Below are 19876 nucleotides of genomic sequence, written 5' to 3'. Positions count from 1 at the left end.
AGGGCAGGGCTGTCACAGCAGACTGTGCTTGCCAATCTGAGATTTCCCAAGAGTTGTCTTAGCTTTTCACTACATCAAACTGTCAATGATAGAAGCCAAGGTCTGCAATGACCACCATGATGAATTGCCTTCCCTCCCCCACTTCCAATCTTGACCTTGGGGAAGAACATCTTCCAGGATTCCAAAGCTCACTCTTCAAAGACTGTCGGGGGGCATTATGTGAAACAAGTCAGAGGAAGACAAATACTGTATGATTTCACTTATATGTGGAATCTAAAAAAATACAACAAACTAACAAATATAACAGAAAAGAAACAGACTCATAAGTAGAGAACTAATAAATTAGTGGCTACCAGTGGGAGAAGGAAGGGGGAGGGGCAGAACAGGGGTGGGGCAGTAGGAGATGTGAACTATTAGGTATAAGATAAGCTACAAGGATAGACTGCACAACACGGGGAATATAGCCAGTATTTTATAACAACTATAAATGGAGCATAGCCTCTAAAGGTCTTGAATCACTACCTTGTACACCTGTCACTTGTGTAACATTGTCCAGCAACTACTGTGGTTGTTCAGTTGCTCAGTCAAGTCCGACCCTGTGACCCCGTGAACTGCAGCACTCCAGGCTTTCCTGTCCTTCACTGTCTCTCTGAGTTTTCTCACTCATGGCCATTGAGTCAGTGATGCCATCCAACTATCCCAGCAACTATACTTCAATTTAAAAAAATACGGATTAAAAAAAAAAGGTTTAAGTATTGAAGCCAAATGGGGGAGAGGTCAGCAAAGTTTTCTTTCTCTTTGGCTTGGCTCAGTCAAATGAAAATCTCTCAAAAAACAATATGTTGGGACTTCCCTGATGGTCCAGTGGTTAAGACTGTGCTTCCAGGGAAGGGGGCAGGGGTTTGATCCCTGGTCAGGGAATTAAGATTCCACATGCTTCACAGCATGGCCAAAAAACCCCCAAAACAATGGCTTACTTTTTTCTGGTCTCTTCTGACAGGGTAAAGCAACCATGCCCATAAAAAGGCCAAACAATGGCCATGAGAAAAATTGCCTCTGGAAAAGGGACCTTAGCAAAAGAATCTCAACAAGTTACATGGGCTTTCTAAAGTCTTCAGTTCAGTTCAGTTCAGTCACTCAGTCGTATCCGACTCTTTGCGACCCCATGAATCGCAGCACGCCAGGCTCCCTGTCCATCACCAACTCCCGGAGTTTACTCAAACTCATGCCCATCAAGCTGGTGATGCCATCCAGCCATCTCATCTTCTGTCGTCCCCTTCTCCTCCTGCCCCCAATCCCTTCCAGCATCAGGGACTTTTCCAATGAGTCAACTCTTCGCATGAGGTGGCCAAAGTATTGGAGTTTCAGCTTCAGCATTCTAAAGTCTAGGAGTCCCATAATAGGTTTTTAAGACCAAATCACCTAAAATCACTGTCCAACTCCCATGGTTACCTCTTGCTGCAGTCTCTGAAATTGTCTCTCCCCTGTTTTAAATCCTTCAGGGGCTCTCAGAATGCAACCCTTCCGTCCTTCTCTGGTCTCCTATCTGCCATCTTCCACCAGGGCAGGTGTTCTCAAGCAGGCCTTTTTGGTTCCCTAAAGGGACACCGGCCAATGTGTAGGGACATTTTTCATTGTCACACTGAAGTGGAGGAAGATGAATGCTACTAAACACCTCCAACACCAAAGACAGCCTCTCACGACAAAGGACTTCCTGATCCAAACATCAAGAGTGTCAAGGCTGAGGAATCCTGCTACAGCCACACAAACTCTGTTGTTCTCTACGCATGGCAGACTTGCTCACAAGCTTCTGCACCTCTACACAGGCGGGTTCTTTTACCTGGAACGCCCTGCCATACTTCTGTGCCCAAGAAATGACCATGTAGCATGCAGAATCCAACTCGAGACGTCACTTCCTCTGTACGCTCCTTTCCAGATTCCTCAAAGAGAGATGCTTCTTCTGTGCTTCCCCAGCTGCTGGTACCCACCTCATACCGGTCACAGCGGCCCTAAATTGTCTGTCACCTGCTGAAGGCAGGACCTCGGCCCCACTCATCATTCTTCCCCAGAGTGCCCCTCTGGTAGTCAATCACTGCGGGCTGAGTAATCAGTCAAGGAATAAATGCAAATGCTGCCAGGCCGTGCTGCTGCTGCCAGGCCGTGCTGAGTCGCTCAGTCGTGTCTGACTCTGTGCAACCCCGTGGACTGCAGCCCGCCAGGCTCCTCTGTCCGTAGGATTCTCCAGACAAGAATACTGGAGTGGGATACCACGCCCTCCTCCTGGGGGTCTTCCCAACCCAGGGATCGAACTCATGTCTCTTAAGTCTCCTGCAGTGGCAGGTGGGTTCTTCACCACCGGCGCCACCTGCACCTAAGGCTCGCTGGCAACATTATCTGAGAGACAACAGTGTCCCCAACACCCAAGACAACAACAGCAAAAACTGATCAAATGCTTATCATGTTGGAGAAGGCAATGGCACCCCACTCCAGTACTCTCGCCTGGAAAATCCCGTGGATGGAGGAGCCTGGTGGGCTGCAGTCCATGGGGTCGCTAAGAGTCAGACACGACTGAGCGACTTCACTTTCCCTTTTCACCTTCCTGCACTGGAGAAGGAAATGGCAGCCCACTCCAGTGTTCTTGCCTGGAGAATCCCAGGGACGGGGGAGCCTGGTGGGCTGCCGTCTATGGGGTCGCACAGAGTTGGACACGACTGAAGTGACTTAGCAGCAGCAGCAGCAGCAGCTTATAATGTAGACACGGGCTGTATTAAACACTGGACACATATCAACTCATTTCATCCTTTAAACAACCCTGCGAGTTACAAACCATCATCATCAGCATTTTACAGATGGGTAAACCGAGGCACAGAGCCATCAAGCCACTTTCCCAAGCTCCTCAAAGCTGGCTGATATTTAAACCCAGGGAGCTTGGCCCTAGAGCCTCTGTCTTCCAACATCCACGCCAAGACAATTATACTAACAACCGATAGTCTGGCTGCTCAGAGGCCTCCGACAAACACAGTTCACACCTCTAGAAGGCTACATCACCAGCAGCCTGTGACCCTGCCTGTCGACACTGCTTGCCAACCTCCATAATGCTTCCGGCAGGAGACACAACCTGCTCACACCACAGAAAGACATCACGTAGCCAGGGAAATTCACGGTACCATAAAGAAGACACAAAGGATGAGTCTGCAAAGTGCCTCTTACCTTGTTCATGCTGTGGGGACTGCAGCAAGGAATCAGACATGTCACAGCGCAAGGCAGCTCTTAAAGATTCTCCTTGCTTCTGCTGACCTCACTTCCTGAAGCAGACAGCTGCACTGCAATCACAAACAAAGAAAAGATCTTTCAGAGCAGTCCTGTGTCCAGGGGAACTTTTTGCCACGATGGCAAGGCTCCATGCCTGTTCAATATGGTAGCAACGAGCCATACGTTGCTGCCGAGTACTTGAATGGTGGCCAGTGCAACTGAGGGCTGAATTTTAAATTCTGTGTAATTTTAATTAAAGCTCAATGTAAATAGCCATGTATATCAGTGGTTACCATAATGGATGGTGCAGGTCTAGAGAGTCTAATCAAGAGTCTTGAGGCCGCAGACACCAGGCTCACCAGGATCCAAGGAAGAGTTGGATATCATATGCCCTGAGTGACTGTGGATGCACGGGGCGAAGAAGACTCATGCACCCTACCACTGTGTTCTGAGTGCTTACTGAGCCCTGAGTACTGAGCATACCGTGGCCAGGAAGCCAGAGAGGGCGGTTACATGAGGGCTTCATCCTACCACTGTGTTCTGAGTGCTTACTGAGCCCTGAGTACTGAGCGTACCGTGGCCAGGAAGCCAGAGAGGGCGGTTACATCAGGGCTTCATCCTACCACTGTGTTCTGAGTGCTTACTGAGCCCTGAGTACTGAGCATACCGTGGCCAGGAAGCCAGAGAGGGCGGTTACATGAGGGCTTCATCCTACCACTGTGTTCTGAGTGCTTACTGAGCCCTGAGTACTGAGCGTACCGTGGCCAGGAAGCCAGAGAGGGCGGTTACATCAGGGCTTCATCCTACCACTGTGTTCTGAGTGCTTACTGAGCCCTGAGTACTGAGCATACCGTGGCCAGGAAGCCAGAGAGGGCGGTTACATGAGGGCTTCATCCTACCACTGTGTTCTGAGTGCTTACTGAGCCCTGAGTACTGAGCGTACCGTGGCCAGGAAGCCAGAGAGGGCGGTTACATGAGGGCTTCATCCTACCACTGTGTTCTGAGTGCTTACTGAGCCCTGAGTACTGAGTGTACCGTGGCCAGGAAGCCAGAGAGGGCGGTTACATGAGGGCTTCATCCTACCACTGTGTTCTGAGTGCTTACTGAGCCCTGAGTACTGAGCGTACCGTGGCCAGGAAGCCAGAGAGGGCGGTTACATCAGGGCTTCACCCTACCACTGTGTTCTGAGTGCTTACTGAGCCCTGAGTGCTGAGCATACAGTGGCCAGGAAGCCAGAGAAGGCGGTTACATCAGGGCTTCATCCTACCACTGTGTTCTGAGTGCTTACTGTGCCCTGAGTACTGAGCATACCGTGGCCAGGAAGCCAGAGAGGGCGGTTACATCAGGGCTTCATCCTACCACTGTGTTCTGAGTGCTTACTGTGCCCTGAGTGCTGAGCATACAGTGGCCAGGAAGCCAGAGAGGGCGGTTACATCAGGGCTTCGCGTGCAGCCTTCAGTCCCCTTGGGAAGCGACAGGCTCTAACACACAAGCAGCGAACGTGCCAAATCTCAGTACCACCCAAGCAGCCCACAAGGAGTAAAGGAACAGACCAGCTGAGACGTCCCTGGTGGCCCAGTGGTTAACGTTCTGCACGTTCACTGAAGGGGGCATGGGTTCGATCCCTGGTCAGGGAACTAAGACCTCACATGCTGCATGATGTGGTAAAAACGAAAACAAACAAACAAACCAACCAACCAAGAAACAGACCAGCATTTGCTGGAGCCTGACTGTCCCACTGTCAGGACTTCATAGCTAGAGCCTCCCATGGAGCTTTTTGAGACGCAGTGTACCAGAGGACGTCTGTTTTCCATGGCCTAAATAAAGCAGATGGCCCAACATCCCCTCAAATGGGAAACAGGGTCCATGTTTTTATCCACATTGTTGGTTCTTTAGGTAGGTTTTTTAATTCATTTGAATTATATTTTAAAACACAATGGTCCTTGTTCAGTTCCAGGATTCGTAATTAGTCAAATATTAAGGAAAAATAAATAAAGAAAATATATTCAACCACTTAATTGGATTGGTAGCCTTTTCCTTTGAAAGATGTTTCTGGGAAGATTTGAAAAGAGAACAAAACATTGTAAGGTGCCTTATAATCACCTTATTTCTATATGTTTTCAGGTTGCAGCTAGGAAGGATTTATATATCTGAATCTTTCCATAAAGCCTGGAATTCGAGGTTCAAGCAGAACTGCGGTGTCTTAAAAATATATCATTTTTAATTATAACAACAGTGTAGAAAACATTCAAGAGGAGAAGGGAGAAGTACGCAGAATCCCACTGGCCCAGCATCACCTTTAGTCTTTAGCAGCCAGCCTTCGTCTGTTGGAGGACAACATGAGGCATGTTTGCTGACTGAGTCGAAGGCACTTAAGTCCAAGGTTGTATTCTCCATTTTAACATCTTTTGCTAAGAAAGAAGTGATTTTGCAATACACGTTTTCAAAAGATAAACCCTTACTCCACGCACATTATCATCCTGCAAACACAATATTATTATAAATCAGAAGACAGGGAGAGGAGACCGATCACTCCTCAGCTATTTGAGACACATAAATTCCAAAGAAAATATTACATTCAGTCATAGCAATAACATATTTTAACAATGATGTACAACACGAGAGACCCGGGAATGCTGCCTCTGTAGCCTAAATACATCCAAAAGCACCCTCAGCTGTACACGAGACCTGGGTAATCACTGCTTCAAAGCCAAGAAAATTCAATATCTAATTCTAACCGAGCTTAAAAGTGACTGAAAGAAAATTCTGCATGTAATTTATCTCTCTGAATTTCTAGAAGCAGATGTTAATGAATTTCGGGGTTTTAAAGAGAAATCTAGACATATTATTTCCTTTTTGACATTATGTACTTGATCCGTTTAAAAACTATGGCCCAACAATTAACTGGGAAATTTGTTCAAAAACCTGGCAGAGATGCCCGATGTCACAATTCCATTCAAAGGGACACACTGGTATCAACACAGGAAAGGTGGGCACAAGAAGATAATAACAAACAGACAAGGATTCTTGAGCATAATTTCCCCAAGGAAGCCCCACCCAGTTCCAATCATCCCACCATCCCCATGCCCTGAGAACTTGCTTACATAGCTTGCAGTAAACTAATTTTGGATCCTCTCCTGTCCGTCACCCCTGCCAAGTGTTCTTGTATCGTTTTCATGTATATCGGTTCTACAGCAAAGTCAGAATAAAACCTCTCCAAGGGAAATATTAATCACCTAGAAAATTCTTAATAAATATTATGAACAGATTTTTTTTTTCTTTGCTCTCACTCATAGGGCTGAGAGTGATGTCATGACTCTTAATGGAGGGCCTTAAAAACAATGTTGATAAACGTTGCAAATGGCCTTCAGGATTTTTTTTAGAAGAAGAAAATCTTTCCATGTCCAGGATCAGAAATCTTTTTTTAAAAAGTACTGTTAAGAACACCTTATACAATGCTCAAAACTGTACAATGCATGTTTATATTCTTCAGTACTGGGATCAATCTGGGTGGTAGTTTTCCTAATTAGGAAATTGGATGCAGAGAGGAAAAAGAATTTTTCTTAGTCATGCTGTAGTAGGCAGTAGACCCTGTGCTGGAAGTGACTTCATTTAAAAACACTATAGAGTTAAAATAAGCTCAAAGACCACAAATAAAAGAACCTCCCCCAATAAAACATACATAGACACTAAAAGATCACAATTAACACAAATAACCTCAGCAAACGAATGACAGAGTTAGAAATTGGATCAGTTTGCTTCTGGACAGCATCGGAAAAGACTAGCCTTATTCTATCAAGTTATTTCAATCTCCTTTGAAATACAGAGAACCTGGTTGTTTATAGCCAATTCAATTTATGAAGAAGCTTAGAAAAATCCACAGCTTAAAAAATAAGACTGACTCAAGTATAAAGCATGCAGGGAAAAGATATCAGAGTTACCACAGTAGAATTAAGGGAGCGTTTCTTTTTTTATTCTATTTTTCAATGTTTCTTTTTAATTGTTCAAGAAGCTGATGCCTCTCAAGGGCAGCGGAAGAAACGCCATCCCAGTGTGTGACTTCCACTCAGTCACTCCTAACAGGATTGGTTCAAGCAGCAAAACAAAGCCCATGGTCAACCTCAGGCGTTTAAGAGCTTAGTTGAGCTGCAATTCATCTTTCCAGGCGGGTTAACAAGTGTGGATGAGCAGGAAGGTAGAGACAGGGCACATGTAAGAAGACGAGAGCAAAGAGAATGAGAAGAGAAGGTGAGGGCTACAGAAAAGGAGAAAAAGCAAAGGGCAGGTGAGCAAAAGAGCCTCGGGGACAGGTTCAGCGGTATGGCCGAGCCCCTCACCAGCCAGTCCTGAGGCTCCTGGAGACAGCACCACATCCTAGGGCTTCTCCGGGAGGACACTCTCAGGGCTCGGGTGTCAGCAAGTGGGAGTCGGAGTGAAGACCGGGCCTACCTGTTTCACCACTATTTATTTACCATCCATCTCCACCTACCACAGAGGAGAGTATGCTAAACTGGATCACTGATAGTGGCGTGGAGAGGCCCAGTGAGGATGGAAGCCAACTTCATTCTCTCCTCCCTACTCTAAACAGAAGCTCAACCATGTCATATGGCTGTGTGTGGGCGCTGCACCATTTCTTAGCCCTTGAAAATGCAGCAAATACTTATTACCAATAATCAATGATTCTGGTGGCTCAGACAGTAAAGAATTTGCCTGCAAGGTTGGGAGATCCAGGTTTGGTCCCTGGGTCAGGAAGATCCCTTGGAGAAGGGAAAGGTTACCCACTCCAGTATTCTTGCCTGGAAAATTCCGAAGACAGAGGAGCCTAGTAGGCTACGGTCCATGGGGTCACAGAGTCGGACACAACTGAGTGACTTAACACCTTCAGTGACATTAAATACCAATAAGAAATCAATGGAATATGATGAGCTGGGTTTTTCTCCCCATTCCAACTCCTCAATCTCTACCAAGATGTTCATTTTAGAAGTCTTTTCTGATATTACTCAAAGCTGGGGAGTTTTGGCACTCCCTACAGGAAACACGCCGAGATGAGCCAGTGGTTTATGCCTCACTTTGTCCAAGTCCCCACTGGCTTTTACATACAACACAGCCTGAGGTCAGCCTGTGAATCAGGCCTCCAGTCCCTCCCCTGCCACCGCTGAATCCAGGAGCCTGAGCAAAGGGCCAGAGCAGGAGGACCCGAGAGCATGTGGAAAGGGAACAAGGGGATAAAAAGATGAATGGGTGCTTGGAGAGAAGGGCAGAGCAGGCAAGGTGGTCGGAGTCTAGGAGAAATTCTCTAAATCTAGGACTTAGGAGTGTCAGAAATGACGTTAACAGATGAGAGAAATATCCCTAATATCCTCCACCATAGTGGAGTCAATTTCATGGGTTGGGGTAATTAACACACGTCTGAAACAAAGTCTTGACAACCTTCAAGAGGAATCCTTGTGCAAGACTGGAAAATGTAAAACCATTTTATTACAGACAGTCCAAACACTCCCTTCCACAATAAGCGGTGTTGGTGCTGGGATTAAAAGATCCAAAGGTGAAACAGCAAATAGACCCGTCCTCTACCCTAAACGCACACACACTCTCCAAGTGGCTGTCTCCGTCCGTTCTTCCTGAAAAGACAGAGCAACGTTTCCTGAGAAATATCTTGAAGGTCCTTGTCCAGCCTCAAGGTTACATTAGACACGTAGCTCTGACTCTGCAAGACTTCTGTTTTTGCCATCCCCAGCTTCAGGCAGCAAACACGCTATAATCTGGTTCTGCCCCAAGAGACAGGCCGGTGCTGGCCACCCTGCCTTGCTCCCTTGTTGTGCCATGGGAAACACAGCACCCAAGTCATCAGGCCACCAAGCATCATCAGGAGCCTTCTCATCCAAGGGCAGGCTAGGCAATCTGAAAATTAATATTCTGAAATACTAACTGGCATATGAGCTATATAGTTCAACAGGAAACCGATAAGGAAGAAGAAGTGAAAGGAATATAAAGAAGAGAGACGCTGCCGGTAACACAAAAAACTGCCCTGAGAGCCAGATGAGGAGTAGCAGCATGCCAGTGGACAGCGCCAAGGGGCAGAGTGTCTGCTGCTTTCAGGTGAATACTGCTGGCACATATGCCGGGGTTCCCGTAGTCTAATCCTAAGTCAGGATATCCAAGTTCAGGGCTAACACTCTATAAAAGAGCAATTTAAGTAATTTAGGAATATCTTAATTAAAGGCACAATACAGAAAAGCTTCCAAGGGGGGTGCCTGGATCAGCCTACTTCCAGCCTGGGTGGGGCTATTTAATCCAGAGGACACAAATTCAGATGCTTAAGGGGTAGACTCTTGAGCGTCCCTTGGACAGCAAGGAGATCAAACCAGTCAATACTAATGGAAATGAACCATGAATATTCATTGGAAGGACTGATGCTGAAACTCCAATACTTTGGCCACTTGATGAGAAGAACCCACTCACTGGAAAAGACCCTGATGCTCAGAAAGACTGAGGGCAGGAGGAGAAGGGGGTTACAGAGGATGAGATGGTTGGACGGCATCACTGATTCAGTGGACATGAGTTTGAGCCAACTCTGGGAGATGGTGAAGGACAGGGAAGCCTGGCGTGCTGCAGTTCATTAGGTCACAAAGAGTCGGACATGACTGAATGACTGAACGACAACAAAGCTGTCAAGAAAGAATGAGATGAGGGAACAGTCGGGCCAGAGGAGAAGACAGACAACAAGGAGTAGGTGGCCTGGAGAATCTGCCAAGTGTCGCTCCAGGAAGGCAGGAACAAGGGACATGAGGCACATGGCCCCAGAGCTTCTGATATTCAAGGAAGACAAAAACAGTGAGAGATTACATGAAAGCATATGCCTTTTCAATGTTGGCAGTTTATATTAATACTTTGGAAATACCGAACGGGTTGGATTTGGTGGGTCAGGTTGTGTCTATTATTGGAGACCTTTCATGTCGGTTGGGGGATTCTTTGTTCCTTTAAATCTCCAAGGCTGATGGCCCCAGCCTGTCTCCTGATCCTCTAGGGATGCACTGCTGTGGCTTCCCTGGGCACAGGGAGCCCAGGGAAGAGTGGGCAAGGAAGGGCTCAGGAACCACGTCAGTCTGCGTATCAACTCTGCCTCTTGGCACTAACCACCTCTGCGTCTCTATTCCTTCACCTGCAAAATTTGAGGAAATTCTTTATACCTCCTAAGCCTGTTCTGACAATTGAATGGAGTAACATGAAGAAAGCATTGGATGCATGATGTTAACAAAGATGAGGCTCTTCACCTCTTCCTGTTTCCCATCACCATTCAGCATCATCTCATTATGCTTGCAAGTGTACGGAGGTGTTTACCTCTCAATTACCCTACTGGATTACAAGTATTTCAAGGGAAGAGATTTTGTCTGTTTTATTCCCAAGTAACCAGCATCTATCCCACCGCCCTACATGCAGTAGGCACTCAATATATGCAAATTTTAATTATAATGATGTTATAGACTGAAAGTTTGTGTGTCCCCCCACAAAATGCATAGGTTGCCTAATCCCCGATGTGATGATATTTGGGTGGAGTCCCCACTGTGGGATTAGTGCCATTATAAGAAGAGATGCCAGAGAGCTCAAATGTGTGCATGCATTCTTTCTCTCCCTCTCCTTACCATCTGAGGACACAGCAGGAAGTCAGCTGTCTGTAACAGAGCCCTCGCGAGGAATCAAACGGGCTGGCACCTTGATCTTGGGACTCACCAGCCTCCAAAACTGTGAGACATAAACTGCTGCTTAGCATCTCAGGCTATGGTATTCTGTTATAGCAGGCTACACTGTTGGTGGCAAACATTTAGGAAGATCTTCCTTAAATCTAGCTCCAACAGAGCCTTTTCCCTCTCAATTTATGTTCTTTTGATGCTTTAATGTCAAAATCTGTATCTACTCCTGACTTGGCCAGAATATTGTGAGGCTAAATGAAAAAACACCTTCAAATTTAAGAATGCAATCCTGAAGAGTTTTCTCTTGAGAAGCATGGCATCACTTTTAGGTCAATAGGGTACTATCTGGGTACTCTTTGTATGCCTCAGAAGAAAAAACTTACATGTAAGAGATTTCATCACCCTACTAATAAATAGAGTCATGCCTTAATTTTAGCGTCCTCAACTCATGTTTGCCAACAGTGCATGTCAGTGCCTGCTGTGGACTTGGTGGCTGGCCAGAGTTTGAGGCAATCCCCAGTCCACTTGTCCAGTTCGGATGGAGAAGGCTGACCTGTATTCATCCAGGACAAAAGCTTACTAACCATGACTGACTGATCCAGGTTTCTTTGATTTTGTTCTGAAAGAATCCTAGTGACCTTCCAACAATCTCAGCTTCCCTCTCCTCTGGGGCGTTTGCTGAACAATTCCTACAAACACATTTCCTGTGATTTGGTAAGAAGCGAAAATAACAGAAAGCCTAGTCGGTGGGTGACTTCAGAATAACCCACTGAAAAGGAAGCAAAGACACGGGAAATCACTCTGAAAGTATCTCTTTCCAGAAGCTCATGGGGATCAGCTATCTCTCCAACAAAAGGTTTTCAACTGAGGGATTGAAATATTCTCAACAATACCTCGAGGATAAGTCAGTGAGAAGCGACCGTCTTACTAGGGGCGAGTGCTTACATCTGAAACCCATCTGTTTAGCCAGCCAAACTGAGTGTGATGCCTTGTTCGTCTTGGAAGAAGCTTTCATTGATCCTCAGAAGAAAGCTCAATTTGGCATGACCGGCACCTGTCGAAAGCAATCTCAAGGATTCACTGTTGATTTCTGCTTTCTTGAGGCTCAAATTCTGTCCTCTGAACACCAGCTTCTCCACCGCGTGGCTTGTTCTTCATGAGGGCGCCCGATGTCCGAATGTTTGTTCTCCCAGGGTGCTGGGCTTTCTATGCTCTTGAATGAGTTCAGTGTCATCAGAATGGATGAAGTTCTTACACCTCACAGGTAGCGCACCTGGGAACCCCCAGAGTCCTTCTAACAACAGAACGCTGGGTGCCCATCTCCCCACGCCGTGCCCCCAACACTCACCCTGAGAGCCCCACGCAGACTCTGGGGGGCGCACCTTGCCGCCTTGGGTCGGCAGTTCCGGTGTGAGTGCAGTCACCCACTGCAGCCCCTGGAACCCATGGCCCCGTCTGTGGCGTTAATGCTTCCCATCTGGGAACTTCCCTTTCCCGCCTTCGAACTTGGGCCCGCGCTGAGTGACTCAGTCATCTCCAGTCCTTTGCGACCCTGTGGACTGTAGCCCGCCAGGCTCCTCTGTCCACTGAATTCTCCAGGCAAGAATCCTCCAGTGGCTTGCCATTTCCTTCTGCAGGGGAACTTCCTGACCCAGGGATCAAACCTGGATCTTCTGCATTGCAGGTGGATTTGAGCTCACGAGGCACTTATTATTTCCAATTTCCAACATACCTAAGGATCTGGGGGTAGGCAGAGTGGGGCTGGGAGTTAGAAGGGGGCCAGGCTGCATGACCTCAGGATTCCATTCTGCCAGAAATCCCCATGTGGGCTTCCCTAACCTCAATTCTGTCATATCCAGTGGCTATTTGGCTGTACTTCAGGCCAGAGCCAGAAATACGTTCTTTGTAGCTGATGCGGTCTCGTTATGACTCACAGCCTGACTTTTCCTCATGGCAGGGTGACGCTGGGTGAGGAAGAGCTTAAGGATCGGGTCAAACACTGAGACCCATGCTCCCCGTCAGCATCGGCAGCGCAGCAAACTACCCCCAAGGAAGCAGTCAGCGCCCCGCGCTCTTCACACCCGGCCAAGTCTGTCCTGGGTCTGGGGGAAGGAAGGTGCCTGGTGTTAACTTTCCAATGATCCAGAACTGGGTGGCCGCACGCTGACGTTTCGGTAGCGAGAGAGGGGCAGAGAGGACGAGGAAGGCGACCAGGGCGCAACTGGCTCCGCACATCACAACTGTGGCCTGGAGAGGCGCCGAGTTCTCCCACCACAGCCCCGGTAGAACAGCCGCGGAGGACGGCTCCAGCCGCCGACCTGGAGGCCTCGGCCCCAGGGGACCCTCTGATCTCATTACAGCAGTCCACACCAGTCCTCGCAAAACAAACAGAGGAAATTTATGCCGGCCTCAGCCTGGGGAGAGGGCTGCATTCCTCGCTTAACGAGACTTCCAGCTTCAGAGACCGCAGCCACTGCGCCGGGAGGATGTCTGCTCTGCTCCAAAGAAAGAACTGAGGGCCGGCCTCTTCCCCTCGTGCTGGGGCTGGACAGGAAGGAGGTGAGCCTGCAGAGAGCCCCTGAGCTGGGGACGCTCCCTTTCTTCTTCTGTCAACCCCACCCCGCCAGGCGCAGTCAGCGGAGCCGCTGGCTCTTGAACGGCCCTGGGAAAGCTCAGCCTTGAAGGGTTCCACCTGCTAAGGCCGCAAGCCCGAGAGAGAGGCTGTCTCATGGAACAAAACTCTACATCGTTTGGTGGGAAAATTTTTTTCCCTAAAATACCCTTGCCCGAGCCTTGGAAAACTTTATCCAACCTGGGGCTCCCACTTCTAGAATAAATGGAAAGAGGAAAAAATGATTTTACACTCTTTAATGTCATCTCAGACGTAACTGAATGCTTGGTTCAGAAGGAAGAGGGTAAACTTACAAACCAAAATTAAGAACAGAGCAGTGGTTCTGAACTGCAAGTGCATGGAGACATTCTTGGCTGTCACGACTGGGGGAGGGTGCGCCCGTCATCGAGCAGGTAGAGACTAAGGATGTTGGTAAATATCCTACCAGGCACAATACACCCCCCATAATAAGAACTGTCGGCTCTAAAACGTCAAGAGTGGGATAACCAACAAGGATCCACTGTATAGCACAGGGAATTATGCTCAATGTTATCTGGCAGCCTGGATGGGAGGGGTGTTTGGGGGAAAATGGATCCATGTGTATGGATGGTTGAGTCCCCTCACTGATCACATGAAACTATCACACCATTGTTGACATCACAATACAAAATTAAAAGTTCAAAAGGGAAAAAAACAAGTCAACAGGGATGAAACTGAGAAATTCTGATGTAGAGGGAACACTCGCGGATATGGGTAGGTTTAAAAGAGTGACCATTCTTAATCACATTCCAATAACGTTGGGAGCACGCAGTCAAAATGTGCACAAGTAACCACCACAAAAATTCACCAGTTCTTTCTTCAAGTAAAATAAATGAAAACTGCCCTGTAACTATGCAGAGTCAGATCATCAAGAGCTGCCTGGAAAAGAGTGGAGCAGCTTGGATTTGAGACGACATGATCAGCATCAACGTGAGTGCTGTGTTTATTTCAGGTGAAGGTGTGATCTCTGCGCTTACCATCACGGTTCACTGGTGAGCCCTAATGGAAGGAATTCCTGAGCTCGCCTCCATGATCACTAAAACCGTACATGTAACCTGAGTAGATGTAGGGCTGGGGGAAAAAAAATGGCAAAATACTTCAACTTTCATAATACCAGCAAAAATATGAGGAACCGTGGGGATATTGACCTACATTCTAGGAAGGTTTAAAAAACAGCTGCATGGTAGGACACTAAATAAATGCAGAATTGCAGAAAGGTTTCATGATGAAAATAATCAGCATGCTTATTTTGAAATTCTCCCATTTCTAATTTTCTGTACCTGTTTCAAAACACCCCCTTTCCTCTACATAGCACACTTTCATTGCATCTGATGTAAGAATGTACGTTTCCATAACCCAGTCATCATTCTCTCACGAACTCTTTCATTCCCATGAAAGAAAGAAAAATCCCTTTTTAAACACAGTGCCTGCATGTAAGCCAATCAGAAGAAGGAGGAAAAAAAATTCATGAATGAGCAGGAGACAGTTTCTTAATGGAATGTTTTAAGGGCCTGTGGTATAAACAGTAAACAAAACTGATTCACTAAATGTTAATACTGTTGACCATGATGTAAGAGTTGGGCTTTCTTTTTTTTTTCATGTTCCAGAAGCAAGAGGGAAATGAATACCTTGGTAGGGAAAAAGTGATACCTTCCTTGGCATTTCAAAATCATTGCTCAATGACTCTTGAGCAAGGGAAGCCACCGTAATGACTTTATTTTACCTACCGCAATTATGGGGCACGTTGGAGTAGTTCTCCACCATAACCCACTTCCCTCGCTCACTCCAGCCCTGCTAAATCATCTCTGGAAACCATTAACCGAGACTCCCATTCCAATTTTCCTCTCCTCCCTCTCTTGCTGCCTCAGTCATGCTGGAACCAGGACAAGGCCAACTTGTATTACATCACAGAGCAAACTCCTTTTCTGTAAACCATCTCATTGGTAGTTTACCGCTACTGGAACCCAAGGCTCTCAACAGTGTGGTCTTTGTTTGGTGGGTGTTGCTTGAAAAATTAAGCCAAAAAAAAAAAAGAAGTTTCCCCTACACCTCTTTCCTCATGTAAATACAGGCCAGTGGTTGGAGGCGCCTCTGCAGCCTGGCTCCACCCGCAGTGTAAACGAGACATTACCTTATACACAAATGAATCTAGGCATTCCTCATCTAGCTGCCTCCCCGCACATTCCTCTGCTCCCAGCTCACACCCCGGCCTTCCCCTCCTCTTTCCTCTGCCCCCACCCTCCTTTTTTTTTTTTTTCAATTTCCATTGCCTCACTGTGTTTTTGTGTAAATGATCTCACATGACTCAACAAATCCATCTGCCTGAAGCAGGCCAAGTCTGGAGCCCTCCCAGGAGGGAGGAGAAGAATTGCTTTGTGGAAAGGACCTGGAGCGCTGCCCTTTCTCTGGCTCGAATTACCCGCCTGTCAGGCCTGACGGATTTGGCTAAAAATAAAAGGAAGCGGGCCGTGAAAAGCAGATGAATGGGCTCAGCAGTTCCTTAGATAACGCGGGCCTGCTGTGGCCCAAAGCGCCCCAAACAGAAACTTCAAATGTGGGGCTTGCAAAGGCCAGGGATGGGGTGTCCAGGTGAAAGTGGGGGGACAGGGACTGGGGTTAGATTTTTGCCTGAGGACTTGTGTGTGTGAGAGAGAGACAGAGAGAGAGATACTCATACAAAAAGGTCCTCAGAAAAACAGTAGAGTTTGGTGGCATGAAGGCTTGGCTCTTTTAAAAAAAAAAGGAAAGAAAAGAAAAAAAAATATTGTTTCCACTACAAAATTACCCTTCTTCCCACCTCCCAACACCAGACATTTTAAGCCTCCCTATGATGTCACTTCTATATCCTGAGCCAGCACAGAGCTCAAAGTCTTTCTTGTGAGTGGATGCCCAGCGCCCGCCCGCAGTGGGTATTAAGCACTTAGGTTGGCAATGTAATGACACAGTGTAACAATCTGTAATATGAAGCAGTCAGCAAAGCCCTGGCTCGAGGAGCTGTTTCTCCCGACCATTAACCATATGTTTGGCTCCCCAGCTCGCGGAGCAGAGCACCGTTCCAGCTCACCATCTGGTTTCTATCCACACAAGCAACTGCAAAGCACAGACCATCTCCCTCTGGGGCGGTGTTTCTTTTTCTCTCTGTTCCGTTCTGCCCTTCCCCTTTCCGCCTCCCAGCTCCTTCGGTTCCCTCGGCTAAAGAATTCTCTGCCATTCATCACGTGCAAAGAAAACTTTACCTGGCGGCAGCGAGCCATTAAGAAGGCACGGCTGTATTGCAAATACGCCAGAGGCCGCTTCCCGTCCACCTCCGCCCCACGCGGTCCCTACCCTCCTCACTCCTGCTGAGGCTGACACTTGATCCAGGATGTTAAAAATAGGTACATTCTTGACAGATCCAGGGGTGGTTGTGGTGCCCTTCACACTCACTCCATATTCTGGGCTTTTAACCACCACACACCGCCCCCCCCCCCAAGTTTGCCTCTGCATTCAATTCTCATGACATCAGTCTCACCCAGAAGACACGCGGGCTACAAATGACCAAGTCCAGGAAAGGACTCTGCTCCTTTCTCTGCCCTCAAGGATTCAACCCCAAGTGTGTATTTTTCTTTCTTCTTTCCCCTATGGAGCCTAAACTGAAAGAGATGCCACCTTAGAAGAATAAGAGCCCACAGCCTTTTTCAACAAACTGATAATCTGCAAAACTTATGCTTACTGACATTGGCATTTTCATCGAACACAATCGTAACAGGGAACAGACTATCGGAATTCAGGCGCTTTTCTTGCAACGTCTCCCAAGTATTTATCTCAGATTTTCTCCTTTACATGATTTCAGGTAGTTTATAACTGTTTTTTTTTATTTTTCAGTTTAAGAAGAGATAGTGGTAAGCAGAAATTAGATAAATTTTGCCCCTGTTCCCACTAGAATTATATGTGTAATACCAGCCCATTTTACTGAATTAGGAACTGAAAGTTAATTCTTTCCCACACTTTAAAAAAATTAAAAGGCTGGCTTCTCACATACCAAGAAGAAAAGGAAGAGTGTCATTAAAAAGTGATTAAGCAGAATGCCAGATTTTATCAGTGTGGCAGTACTATGGAGGTTCAGTCAGGGGAACACTGTTAATTCAGGCTAACGAGGGTGTCAGGAGGCCACTACCTGAGCGCACAGACATCTTACACCCACTGTCCTTGTCAATCCTCGTTTCGTGATTTGAAATACGCCTTTTGTTTGCTATTTCCCCAATATGTCCCCAATAAGGGACATTAAAATTCTGCTGCCCGCAGGTTTTAGAAAATGATAGAAAAGGAACTTTCAATTTCAGAAGCCTTAAGAAACTGTCCATAGAAGTTGGGTTCAATTAAATGCTGTTTTTCACCCCCAAACCATAGTACACACTTAAGACGAATTACCATCGTCACAACATCACTAATAAAAAGGAAGAAAAATGACCAGTTCACAACTTCAACAATTTCATAATTTACCTCTGCACCACAGAATCAATTTATTACAAAGTATTGGACTGGCCAAATAGTTTGTTTGGGAGGTTATAGGAAAACCCAAATGAACTTTTTGGCCAAGTCACTGCTTAGGATTTTCATAAATACTGATGCTCTCAGTCCAATTCTACCAGGATCCCTGTTGGGGCTGGGGGAGGAGGGGGACCTGGGCATCAGAATTTCTGAAAGCTTCCCAGCTGTAGGTATTGGGCAGCCAGAGTTGAAAAGTCTTGCTCTGTGTGAACTTGCACTGCATTAAAATTAAAATGAAACCTTTGGAATGTCAATATAAATGAGATTTGGGATTAGAACAGTGGCTTTCAAACTTGGTTTAGAAGTGAAATCTTCAATCAAGCCAAATCTTATATGAAACCTCTCTAAACGAAATAGTAAGTGGTCATTTGTATGTCTATACAATATCCATGGATTTCATAAATTCAAATGGATAATTTTTTAAATCACTGTAAGTCAACCAGTGAGACCAAAGAGGCCATTTCATTAAACATCAAAGTCTGAAAACTGATCAACTGAGAGGTCCAGAGCTCTCCACCTCTGCATTCAAGTGTTTGCATGGCTAATGGTTCAGATGATCAAGGCTGGATGCATGTGAAAACAGCAGTGTGTGCAGTGGGGTGAAATTAATTCATAAATTAATTTAATAAATGTCAATTAAATGTCTAGTACACACCAGGTACTGCCCTCAGGGGGTCACTGGAGGAATAAATTGCAGCCTTCTCCCTGAAGAAGCCTAGTTAAGAAGACACCTCATGGCCCCACAGCAAGACCATCACAGTAATGGAGGTATCAACGCTTGCTATGGGGAAACGTGGCTAATTCCGTCTAGGTAGATGGGGCATAACTTCAGCAGCGTGGGACAATTAAGTCCTAAAAATCTGAGTAGGAATTTTACAGCTAACAAAGAAAGAAGCTCAGAATGAAGGAACAGAATGTGGAAAAAAAAAAAAAAACCAACAACCACCACCCGTAAGTATAAATAGGTTTGGTGAGTGCTGGGGGTTATGAGAAATTCTGAGGAGGGGAAGAAGGACTGGGATTTGAGACTGAAAAGGGAACTGAGCCTAAGTTATTAGAAACTTCAAATGTCATGATACAGTGGAGACCAGCGCTGAGGGACAGAAACCTAAGGTGAACCACTCACGTAACTTCAAATTTTCCAGCAGTAATGTTAAAAACATAAAAAGGAACAGAAGGAATTAATTTTAATGATATGTTAGTTAACCCAATAGGTCTAAAATATTACCATTTTGACATGTATTCAATATAAAAATTGAGATATATTACATTTTTATACTCTTATTTTTATTTTTTAATTTTTTATTAAAGTATAGTTGATCTACAATGTTGTGTTAATTTTGCTGTGCAGCGAAGTGATTCAGTTTTACATATATGAAGATTCTTTTTTTTTTTTTAAATACTCTTTTCCATTATGGTTTATCACAGGATATTGATGACAGTTCCTGGTGCTACACAGTAGGACCTTTTTGCTTACCTACTAACCCCAAACTCCCAGTCCATCTCTCCCCGACTCCCCCGCTCCCATGGAAACCACAGGTCTGCTCTCTAGGTCGGTGGGTCTGTTTCTGTTTTATAGATAAGTTCATTTGTGTTACATTTCAGATTCCACATATACGTGCTATCATGTGGTTTCTACCTTCCTGACTTACTTCACTTAGTACGACTGTCTCTAGTTTCTAGTCATATGTAAGTCTTTTTAGAATAGGGCATGGTTTTATACCTGTGACACATCTCAACTTAGACTGGCCAC

The 19876-nt window shown here is 46.2% G+C and overlaps 1 protein-coding gene across 2 annotated transcripts in view; it reads right to left on the bottom strand.

The window, feature by feature from the left end:
* BACH2 (BTB domain and CNC homolog 2) overlaps positions 1-19876 on the bottom strand; it is a 374567-nt gene that overhangs the window by 276765 nt on the left and 77926 nt on the right. For both annotated transcript variants that reach the window (XM_043889800.1, XM_043889801.1), the window contains exon 2: positions 3211-3323. Coding sequence is in view for 1 of the 2 variants with exons in the window: in XM_043889801.1 (XP_043745736.1) it covers positions 3211-3219 (9 nt within the window). In the remaining variant the exon portion in view is untranslated. The remainder of the gene's footprint in view (positions 1-3210; positions 3324-19876) is intronic.

This window comes from Cervus elaphus, chromosome 28 (genome assembly GCF_910594005.1).
Source record: "Cervus elaphus chromosome 28, mCerEla1.1, whole genome shotgun sequence".
Classification (NCBI taxonomy): Eukaryota; Metazoa; Chordata; class Mammalia; order Artiodactyla; family Cervidae; genus Cervus; species Cervus elaphus.
This window is presented reverse-complemented; position numbering and strand designations above follow the sequence as displayed.